We start from the raw sequence: 11,921 nt of genomic DNA, 5'->3' as shown, positions 1-11,921 counted from the left end.
GCAGCCGGGGAAAGATTTAGCGCCTCGGGGAGACGGATGGACCTCGTAACGATCATCCCGGGGCTTTTAAACAAATAAGGGTCCGGGGATTGATTTTAGCGCTTTGTTAGTATTAACTTGAACCTCTAAAATATATTGCAGCTCTTAAACCTTAGTTTCAATAAGGCAGCACTTTATTGTTCCGCTGGGTGAATGTTCTCCTTAAAGGTGCCGGAAGTATAGATAAAATTAGAACACGTGGCAAATAAATAGAAACCGCTTCAATATTAAAAAATAGTTGGTAGTTCAATTTTTTTTATTTAAAGGATCTCTTTTAAAAATGGCTTGAATCCTAAAAATTAATAGACAGTGACACAGTAGTTTAATGGTTACTGAAATAAACACAGACTTAAAAATTTATAGCTTTTTATTGACTTTAGCTTTTTTATTACAAAACTTACATATAGTACACTTACATACACTTAACCTAAAAGGTATAATTACAGAGAATGAATATGAAATGATATTTACAAGATGATTTTAGGAAAGTATATAAACTAATGCGAATTAATACTTGTATTTCTATTGTTAATTTCAGTGTTGAGCAAAATGAATTGAACTGCACTTTCGGAAAACCACGTGGTGTTGCAATAGACCTATTTGGATAGATTTATTGGAAAACATATTAAATTTCGTCAAATTGATCTAACTCATGATTTTTGATTTGTAAAAAATGGAATTTAACACTTAAACCTACAGTTATATTAGAGAGCACCGGGACGCAGTACATTTTTAGAACACCACTATCCAGCAAAGTCCAAAAAACTTCTATTCAAGCTTTTCATCATTAAATATCACAAGAAACATTGACGGCTTCACTACCTGGTAACATCGGATAGGGATCTTATAGTAACTGTTAAAAGTGCAATAAATATTTACATATTTTACAATATCTTCAGCATTCCACCAACTCAATCATATACGTGAATGTGTAATTTCAGCAATACAATCCTTCCTTAATAGAATATGTACGGTATTTTATTGTTTAAGGATATTAGTTATTCAGTTTTAATTAATAAATAGTTCTGATTGCTTAATTTTTAAACCCTGTTATTTCTTTACTTGCTGTCGTTATTCGTGAGCAATAATAGTTTTCGAGGTAACATTGTCATTAAAAGTCTTAATTCCCTATATTATATCTTTGGATTCTCAACCGACGAAAGAGAAAGGATTGTATGGCGCGGGGAAGAACCCGGGAAAGGCGGTCGGCTGAACGGGCACCGAGGCCGTTAGGTAAGTGGTGAGCTGGGTGGGAACCACGCGTGTAGAGAAGAGGGTCGTATAGGCGGTTTTGGCGCCGAAAGTGAGTTTGAGTACCTTGCTGTCAGTTTCCGTGACGACAGTCTGGGTCACAACGGGAGTAGATGTTACCGCAAACTGGGGCTGCTGAGGCAGGAGAGGGTTGATCTGGGGTTGCTGCTGCAGCAGAGGATTGAGTGGTTGCTGCTGAGGAAGAAGCGGTTGCTGCATGGGTAGCGTGCTGGTCACGTACTCGTACTCGGTCTTGCTGACTGTGGCGATCGGTCTGGAGAGAGTGCTGAAGATCGTCGACTGCCCGTTGAACAGCGGAATAACGTGACTCTCGTAGATCGTCTCCATCCTGATGACCGGCCTCGACTGCGTGATCACCTGAGGGATGTTAGCGTTGGGGTTGAGGAAACGCAGGAGTGCCAACTGTTGGAGTTGTTCAGGTGACAGAGACGGTGTAGTGGCCTCTGGCTGAGGGGTGGTATTCGAATGGTGTGCCTTCTTCAACCTCAGATGACCGTCGGGGAATCTCGACTTATCGACGTCCGAAAGGTCAAACTCTGACCCCACATTCGACAAGTCTAGGTCTGGCGGGAACGCTCTGGCAGCACCTGGATGCTCATCGTCATCTTGGTCATTGTTATCCCCGAATTCCAACTCGAGGTGGAGCTCCGACCCGGCCTCATCTAAACGGGTGTTGAATTCGTTCAGGGTCTTGCTCGGTACGAACTGGTAAACTTCCATAGGTGGCAGTGTCTTCGTGGCTGTCACAATTCGTGTAATCTGGTAGGACTGTACCAAAGTGTAGCTGCTGGTGTTCATGCCTCCGTACACTACCGGTAAGATGTGAGTTTTGAGAAGCAGCTGGGTGGTGCTGAACGTTTCAGTCATGGTCTCCAGAGGTGGTGTCTCGGCGTCGCCCGCCAGTCCGATCGGGGGCAAGGTGGCGATCGACGAATCCAAGGGTGGCTCCTGATTGTCATAGATGTGTTGCGTACTAGCGAGGATGTTCTCAGTGAGTGGCTCCGTGGGGGAGAGGCCCGGCGCTTCAGTCGGCTCTACAAGACTTTTCTCGACGGTGGACGTAACCGTGATGTACCTGGTGTTCTTCACTGAGCCCACCTAAACAAACGACACATCATACATAGTAATTACTAGTGTTCTGCAATGCGCTTTCGAGATAAACAGAGTAATCATTACCCAAGGCTATCTCTGTATGACGCATAAGAAATGTCTAGGGGAAATTTTTACCTGGAAGGTATAGGGCGACTTTATCGTAGCAATCTCGTAGTAAGTGTTCTTGAACTCCGCCGGGGTCGATATCTCCACCTTGATTGTCTCCAGAGGCAACGTTGATTCGGTGGCCGTTACCAAGTTGTCCAAGTCCCGGGAATCACTCACGTCAGAGCCCTGCTGCTCCTGGTCGCTCGTCAATGGCTCCTTCTCTGCCTGGGATGTCGTATTGTCTGCGCCTTCATCCACCCGCCTGATCGGTATTCTAGGCTTCGGCGTGGTTTTGTATTGCCAACTTAACAAAGTAAAAATATTAGAAATCACGTTATTTTACAATGCTCTTTAATTCAAAATAGTACCGGTAATTTATTTTCAACAGTAAACATTTTATATTTCTTATAAAGCCTTAATACATATTTAATTGTTGTGACTAAAGAAATTCAATGTATATCATAAAACACTCGTAAATTGTAGATTGTAAGTCGAAATAGGTACAATTGTTCCAAACCTCAGCAGATTTTTTCAACAGTGAAACCTAAATTTTCCTATTGCATCAGGTATTCACACAATCGTTAAGCACAATATAGTTCATATCTTCGTAAGGTACATACTTTTTACGTTAAAACTAACTTTAAGTTGCATTTATAAAAGTAAAAGATGTATAAGACAAATTATCTATTACAATTATTCTCTATCCAGTGCAACTGACAAGTGAAGGAGTACTTATCTTTACCCATCGAAGTACTCTTAAATTTGATATTTGTTATGAGGATTAAAAAATGTTTTTTACTTATACTTATAGACTTAGGATGAGTATGAGAAATGACTGTTTAGTCTTTACTTTTAATTTCGCCTGCAAAACAAAAAAAGAATTTGCATTTCGTTTTACTTATATTCTCGTACTCTCATATATATATATATATTTGGCGTACCTTCTGAGTCACCTCGATATGCATTGATAAGTTTTGTCAATAATTATTTAATGAAGTTAATTTTTACAATATATTTAAACTCCATAAGTTAATAAAGAAAATGAGTTTAACCCTTCAACTGTTGTTTATCAAAATTTTGATAAACATAACCCTTAGCTGATTGTTGTTCGTCAAAATTTTGATAAACAAACATTCCCTTGCATAATCACTCATAACAGTATATTCCGGCAACGTATCGATTCGATTCATGCACCATTGGATTCGGGGAAAAAAGCATAAGGAATACTATAGTTTTATTCTTTTTTGTATTGTAGTTGCAACGTACCAAGTTCGTAGTTTGGAACGTAAAAGATGTGACCGCCATGTTGTCGATGCCGTCTGAGTTGTTGATGTGACGAGTCGTGTTTATTAGTAAGTTTTAGTAGGTTTATTTGTGTTTTAGTGTTGTGTTTAGTGTGTGGTGAATTGTTAAATATTGCAGTAGTGCAAATAAATTTATTTTAGAATAAATAAATTTCTCAAAAATTTTTCGCAAAAGTTTTGAGTAATTACAAAATGAAACTTTTTTCGACTCTTCAAAAAAAAGTTATGGAATTTATTTTACTACTGCTGTATAGTTTACTTCATTCTGAGTAATAAAATATGCAATATAACATGTATAACTGTATTAGTAAAACTTTTATTAGCAAACTCTTACATATACACCCTATTTTCACAATTTATGCGCATCGCTGCTTTTTGTTATATAGTGTTATTATACTTTCATAAATTTGTATAATGCTTATGTGTTTCTGAAACTAGAATAAATTTGACACACAATGGTACTCTCTATTTTATAGTTTTCTTACTATAACTTGGTTTGCTAGGTATGGTCCCCCCAAATAAAAAAAAAAAATCGTAAATTTTGAATTTCATGAAAAAAATTTTAGTAAAAATTTTTTTAAGGCCAAATTTAAATACTAATATTATTATATGTTTAATTCTGAACACAAAAATATATACTTCTATATATATATTACTTTTAATTTATATTTTTAATAAATTTTTTTTAAAACCCTTGCACGAGGCTCGAAAACATGCCGCCACTACAGGAAAAAATGACTGCCAGTTGGAGGGTTAAACAAACTTACTTTAGGTATGTAATTTCATTGAAATACTAATATAATCTACTACTAACTAATATTAATACTACTAATTATTTCCTCACTTTAACATGCCACATTGATGTGTTTGGCTTAATTTTTTTATGGAAATACTATATTCCATAAAATTATTTCGATACATTCAAATAATAAATCGTAGTTTCTATAGCTATAGTGCCAATTACTGATGCACTGCAAGGGTATAAGTTGTTCAAAAAATTTGGGGAAGAATCTTTTTACTTGTTCTTAGGTTATCATGTCCTCAGTTATTTCCCCGCAATTGTTGAACCCCTTGTCCTCCACGGGCCTTACAGATTACAGATATATTACTAGAATATTACCGGCCGGTGGGCCTGGATAGCTTGAACTTGTAGAGGCTGGTCGAGCCCTGGTCTGACTGGGCGGGGGAAGGCTTGGGCTTGTATCCTCTGCGAGATTCCCTGGTGTTGCTGTCCACGGCGTTGTCACCCTTACTGCTCGGTCGGAATCCACCTCTTCTGTTCGGCGAAGACTGGTATTTGCGGTTGGAGGGAGTCACTGGCTCACTGTACACAGAAACCGTAGCGAGCTCGGGTTGAGAGGGACGGCCAAATCTATTGTTCCTAGAAGATTAAAGTATTTGCTTTATGAACATTTATTGAATGTATACCGTAAAGAATTCACTACATGTTTTCATGTTTATTTAAAATACATGAACTAAATTCCGGTATTCATAAAACGTGTCATGTTAGTTGAAAACAACTTTAGGCGATAAAAACACTTTAAATAAATATATCCCTTACCTGGTTTTAGTTTCTTTTGACGAAATATAAAATCACAAATCACATACTTATTAATATTTGTGTTATCAGTAGTATTAACAGTACGCTAACATTAAATCACATGTTAATGTTTAAATGCCACATGTTATTAAAATATTAAATCATATGGTCAATGTTTTGTTTTTGCAACTGCTATTGTTGCAATAAAAGTACATTTACCCTATTTTTGTTAAGAAGAATTTTTTTCATTTATTTATTGTATATTTATAAATGGTGACGAGGTTGATGAAATCGTTTTTTTATCCCAACTTATGAGGCAAAGGAGCTACGTCCTCGTGCACAGCGCATGTAATGTAAAAAATATTCTCACTGCTTAGTTTTCCTAACACCTGCGTGTCACATAATTAAAAGTAGTTTATTTCCTAAGAACTTAGCTTAATTAGCTTTTTGAACAGTTGTGGGATTATTCACAAAACCACATCCCGTACCATCCTAACTCCAATGGACCAATTGAGAGATATGTGTGGGCTGTAAAAAAGACTCATGCAGCTTTGTCTGCCTTCAAATTATACGGACTTTTTATCTTACCATTTTATGTTTCGAAGAGAAATAAGAATAAAACTTTCCCTAATTAAACCCAAACTTAGGAAACTACTAAAACCTTTCAGTGAAGATTAATAGTTCACAGAAAAAGGTTATTGAATCAGGACACAGGGGGCAAGCGATGATTTGCAGTATTGAGAATAATTAGTGGGGCTTTGGCAGAATCGATTCAAGGGAAACCATATGGATGATACTGTTATAATGAACAATGATAAAATATGGAAAATACATGTAGGCCAGCTGATCAAAAGTGTGCAAGACTTTAGTTAGAAAGTTTCATGAGTCATATGATGTTTAGATCGCTAATGTTACTTAAATCTGATGTCCAATCTTTGTGTCTTCAATTCAACGGGGCCCATGAAATCTGTAAAGACTCGGATTTCTCATTTGGGCTATGATTGAATTTCATGCTCACTCATCATTATTGTATACTGATGCTTGAAAACATTTCATGGTATGCTTTATCATCTGACAAATGTTTGCTAAACCGTGTAACAATGGGTCGGCAGACGAGTTACTTTCTAGGAATCTGTTTACATGTATGCGTAGTGTCCTTGTGATCCTACTTAACTGATATCTTAAAATTGTGAAACAAAAATGTATCTCATTGAGCAATCTTTTCTTTGTACCCATCATAATAAAACTTTCCCCAAAGTGTCAATCTATATATATAAAAATGAAACTGTTCGTTTGTAACAGCATCACTCACAAACGGCTGGACGGATTCGCCTAATTTTTTTTTTAAATTTGTTCGTCTTGATCTGTAGAAGGTTATAGGATACTTTTTATCCCTTTCCCGATTCAGGATTCCGCCCCACTGGTTACAGAAATATCCGTAAGAAATGCATTGCAGCAAACATATGTTATTAAGTGAAAGAGTCTTTTCAAATTTTTAATCAGCTGTTCTTTGTAAACATATATAATGCGACAAAAAATATATTTATATATAATTTAATTACTATTTTAAATTTCTTTACACTTATAGTAATATATAAAAATGAATGTTTGTGTGTTTGTCCTTTATATACTCAGAAACTATTGGACCGATCACTATGAAAATTTGTATTTTTCTATGTAGAAGGTTTATATGCAATGCCCATTGATGTAACTCACCACCAGGCTGTACTGCAAGATATAACAGTTATCAAAGCGCCTGCACATTATGAACTGCAATTACGACACAGTTACGTTTATTAAATAGCCAAACACTATTTGAAAGCAAAGAAATATACGGGCAAAGCTTAAGAGACGCGTGCGAAGCCGCGGGAAACAGCTAGTAAAATTTACAAATGACTGAAAGTTAAAATGACAAAGAACTACAATGATATATACAACATTTTTAAAATGTAAAATAAGGGAAGCAGTTTCGCTACCAGTATAAATGTTCTCTGATTAAATTAAAAAGTTCGAACGCGCTAACAAGCTGTTTATTGCCAGGTTTTGTAGCTGTGATATAACTAGTACGAATACAGTTAAAAACTTTTCGTTGCACGACATTTTTCCTGAATCTATGAAATGTTCTCAAAAAGAATGAAATAAGAAAAATAATTTAACTGTTTTATTAGTTTATATTTATGAGTATTCCATTTCTATTAAGACTGATATAATTTCTTTCTTTTGATTTTTAACTTTTGCAATAATCCACAACTGATTCGTTTGGATCCTAGTGTAAGGTGGCTGGAAGTGGTATTGTAATGTTTAGAGAGTGACGCGAGATTCTGATGATTGACAGTAACATAAACAGAGTTGCATATAAAAGTTAGGAACACGGACACAAATATATATATATATATATATATATATATATATATATATATATATATATACATTGTTTATTATCGTTATTGTATAGAGCTCACTTGTAATTTCTCTGTTGTTGAGGTGCACGGTCACGGTTCCTATTCTTCTTGTAGCTTGGAGCAGGAGTGACTTCTTCTGCGGGCTCAGGCTCCAGATCCTGCTCCTTGGTCTCCTCTCTGTATCCTCCCTTGTTCCTGTTAAATCTGTTCTTGAAGGGAGTTCCACCGACAGCTGGCCTTCTGGAGGTCCTGATAAGGTTACCACCACTTGGAGAATTAAACAGAGCTTCCAGAGGTAGAGCGGAATCTTCCTGGAGTGTGCTGACTGGAGTGGGTTCCAGGTTGGGACGAGCGTTCTTCAGAGAGGGTGCGGCGGTCTTCAGTATCTTCGACTGCACTGGGGAAGGCTTGGGCTTCTTCTGCAAAGTGTTAAAAAAGTATCTTTCATTAAAGAAGTATAAAAATGGAGACTTACATTTGAATCCATATAATACGAAAATGTAACTCTATCTTAGGCCAGTAAAATTGAATGACCTTAGCCAAGGTTTAAGTATGCAGGGTTTTCCGAAGGCAGACAATTAACATTGTTACATTAATAGCAAATATTTTGCATATGACATTATTCAGTTTCCATGATGAATTCTTGTATTTTTGAACACAAATTTAGACCCAATTCACCTGAAAATCGTCTAATCTATTGATAAAGTCAAAATAATCTTTTTGTCAAGTCAAAGCTAATAGATTACGGGAAAGGACTGATGCTTTAGCAAATTTGAGCTCAGCATCAAATACGCCAATATCAACAGTTTTGTGATATCGCAAGCTGGGTTACCTCGAGAGGCATGTTTCAAATTGGATTCACAATAAACACACAAGAGTATAGAGAATTCAATTTAGCTTTCACGGTATCAAAACACGGAACATGCAACTGTTGTAGTTTACATGTTACGAGCTAATTTACTATGACACCAACGTGTTATGGGGTTGGTGTTGGATATCCATCGTACTTACATTGGCTTTATAAGTATAAAAATAATTATAATATGATTACCGTAGTTGCAGGCGGACTTACCTGTGATTGATAGATGTGTGAGGTACTCTGTAGGACCTGTGCGTATTTGCCGGAAATGTAGGTACCTAGCACGCTGGTCTCGTGCACAGTTGTCAGGCCGTCCTTGACTACAGTGCCTCCCATACTAGTAACCAGCCCTGTGGGGTGCACGTCCGGAGGACTCGCCTTGCTGGGGCTCTGGCGAGGCTTAGCGTTCTTGTGGTGGAGTTTTATAGTTGGTCTCAGGTCAATTATCTGTAGAAAATGTAGAAATCTTAGAACACATGAAAACTGAAGAGGCCTGGTTTAGCTAGTGTTTCCTATAAAACATTCTGGTAAACAAACATAGATAGAAAATATTTCATGTACAGAAAAAACTTAGGAGTTCCTTCACTAAATGTTTAAACTTTTTAGATGTCTTTCTTCCTTAAGTTACAAAACTATAGAATTCTGTTTTTATAAAAAATTTTCTTAAAATACAATCTGGAACGACGCATTTTGGAGTACACGTTTAAATCTTTGATATATGAAGGACACACTGTCAAATATTGAGATCGGTCGGAAATAGCCATTATTAAAGCAAAAGGTCAAGAATAATCATACAGTTCAGTACATACCCTGTAAGTCTCGTCAACAATCTCAGAAGGTTGCCTTGATAGAAAGTCGTATTCAGCAGGACTGTCCACGTTATTGCCGCTGATTGCAGGTTCCTCGGAATTGCTGATTACCTCAACCTTGCTGCTCAGGATGGCCACCGGTTTAGGAACTCCCTCGGGCTTCGGCGTTCCTACTTTCACGTTCACTATGGGCTTCGGGAACTCTTTCTTTTTCTCCGTCTTCGACTCTTGAACGACGTTCGTTAATATTTTGACTTCACTCGACTTTACTTCGACAACACTGGATGGCGCAACTTTGACCTCCACCTTTGTAGAGATTACGTCACTCTTGATAGTAGTAGGTCCCGTTCGGACCTCCACTTTGCTGGAGATCTCTGGAGTCTTCCCCTGAGGAGGGCCTCCTCGAACCTCCACAATGCTTGAGAACACGACTGACGAGGGAGGACTGACCTTGACTTCTACTGAGGACTTTTTCACGACCTCTTTAGGCTTTTCAAGAGTCGCTTTCTTTTCCGATGTTTTCGGTGGCGCTTCTGTTTTACTCGGTTTAATTTCTACAGGGGGTTTGGTTGTTGGTGGCTTTGTTGTGGGAGGTTTTGTTTCAATGACTGTCGTGGTGGTAGTTTCTGGTTTAGGAGTCGGTTTTCCACCATCTGAAATCAAGATTAATGTTGGGTAAGTACTTGTTTCACTTACTAAACTTTCAAGTGAAGAATAATAAGCATTTAATTGTGAAAGTGTATTGTTAATTTTTAAGTAAAGAGGATTATTCAACTACTAAGATATTCAATGTTTATGTGACGATTCAATTTATAGACAATTAAACACAGATACTCCTCTAGTGTGACTCATGCTTGCCTAGACGGGATCGCCCATGCAGGCTGAAAAGACACTGTGGGTGGAGTCAGGGCCACGGCCGACAGGTCGCACAGCTGCACCCGACTCTCGACCTTAATTTGCATGCCTCAACATAGATAATCTGTCTGTATTCCTGTGTCACACACAATTGTTACCAGTGTATGACTTTACAATAGTCTTTGTATTCAATAAGGAACACTAGATAGTTGACTGTTACTTTGCCTTTTTCTTTCCAGGCGATGGTTGTAGGTTGAATGTAATCTTAAACATTCAAGTTTCACAGTTTTAGTTTAAATTGAAAAGTAATAAGAAACATATGTGTTAAATCTATTGGATTTTCTAAAGGACTTCAACTCTGTTTTGTTTTGTTATAAACAGTGTATTGTTAGAAAATGTATTATTATTTTTCAATGAAAGTTAGAATTGCATTGTACACATAAAGGGCTAAACTCTATAAAGGGTATTATACGGCCTTGAACGAGTTTTTGTAAGGTTCCAGAGGTCAAAAGTATCCTACAGGGTGGAAATAAATACTAATGTTTATATGAATGGAAAATTCAAACTTTTGTAATGTATTCTTTATAGTAATTTGATAGTGTATTGTATATCATTTACACGTTGTTCATAAAAATCGATTAGGGGTTCAACATCAAATTTCGAAATGGCGATAGCATCTTGGGAGTAATCAAATAAATAAATTGTAAGACAGATATCTTACACCATTTTCAAGATGTGGAGAGTTAATGAGGATTTACTTCAAATGTTATCACTTTTGATTTAGAGAGGATCCGTCCATTAATTAAAATTGAAGAGACACTTCCATTGATCAATGAATTTCATTCCTGTGATCTTTTTATTTTTTTATTTGATACATCACAAGATGATAATTGCTCGTCAATAACTTTTTAGTTGCCTCTACACCCATACTTTTTTTAAAACGGTTTAGTTCAATACATACTACTTTGCTTATAATTTTTATATAAATTCCTTGGAAGTATATTGGAAAGAATGTGATTATTGCATTAGAAACTCTAGTCTTTATGTCCCATTCTTGTTTTTCACTATTAATTCTATTTTTTTGAACGCATTTTATTTAGTAAATCAATAAGATATTTTACCTGCTGGGGCGCTCTGTGGTGAGAAAACCATGACGGTGTTGCCGATTGTGGTGGTAAAGTCGAGGAAGCCGTAGACGGTCTGTGTAAGGAAGAGCTTCAGGAGCAGCGGCTGGAGTAGCCTGTACCAGCTGTAGGTCTGGGTTCACGTATACCGGCCCACCCGGCTGGCAGAACACGGTACTCGGACATACCAACCCTGTCAACATAGATAATATATTAGTAGCCTGTACCAGCTGTAGGTCTGGGTTCACGTATACCGGCCCACCCGGCTGGCAGAACACGGTACTCGGACATACCAACCCTGTCAACATAGATAATATATTAGTAGCCTGTACCAGCTGTAGGTCTGGGTTCACGTATACCGGCCCACCCGGCTGGCAGAACACGGTACTCGGACATACCAACCCTGTCAACATAGAAAATATATTAGTAGCCTGTACCAGCTGTAGGTCTGGGTTCACGTATACCGGCCCACCCGGCTGGCAGAACACGGTACTCGGACATACCAACCCTGTCAACA

The 11,921-nt window shown here is 37.4% G+C and overlaps 1 protein-coding gene across 1 annotated transcript; it reads right to left on the bottom strand.

Moving 5' to 3' along the window:
• Positions 1 to 388: 388 nt before the first annotated feature.
• On the bottom strand, positions 389 to 11,609 carry LOC124357826. Its single transcript, XM_046809890.1, has 7 exons — positions 11,402 to 11,609; positions 9,426 to 10,078; positions 8,830 to 9,063; positions 7,818 to 8,176; positions 4,936 to 5,196; positions 2,539 to 2,815; positions 389 to 2,409 (listed from the first exon to the last, which is right to left on the bottom strand). The coding sequence occupies exons 1-7, from the start codon at positions 11,430 to 11,432 to the stop codon at positions 1,189 to 1,191; spliced, it is 3,036 nt and encodes a 1,011-aa protein (XP_046665846.1). The 5' UTR covers positions 11,433 to 11,609; the 3' UTR covers positions 389 to 1,188.
• Between the last annotated feature and the right edge of the window lie 312 nt (positions 11,610 to 11,921).

Source organism: Homalodisca vitripennis, chromosome 3 (genome assembly GCF_021130785.1).
Source record: "Homalodisca vitripennis isolate AUS2020 chromosome 3, UT_GWSS_2.1, whole genome shotgun sequence".
NCBI classification, from domain to species: Eukaryota; Metazoa; Arthropoda; class Insecta; order Hemiptera; family Cicadellidae; genus Homalodisca; species Homalodisca vitripennis.
The sequence above is the reverse complement of the archived record's forward strand: the minus strand, read 5'-3'. Positions and strand labels throughout refer to the sequence as shown.

Bases quoted from the DNA above. Each gene is read 5' to 3' on its own strand.
- LOC124357826 (XM_046809890.1), bottom strand. From the start codon at position 11,432: ATGGTTTTCTCACCACAGAGCGCCCCAGCAG. The intron at 10,079-11,401 runs GTAAAATATCTT...TCTTGATTTCAG, and splicing joins ACCACAGAGCGCCCCAGCAG to ATGGTGGAAAACCGACTCCT. The intron at 2,816-4,935 runs GTAATATTCTAG...TACTTTGTTAAG, and splicing joins CTATCCAGGCCCACCGGCCG to TTGGCAATACAAAACCACGC.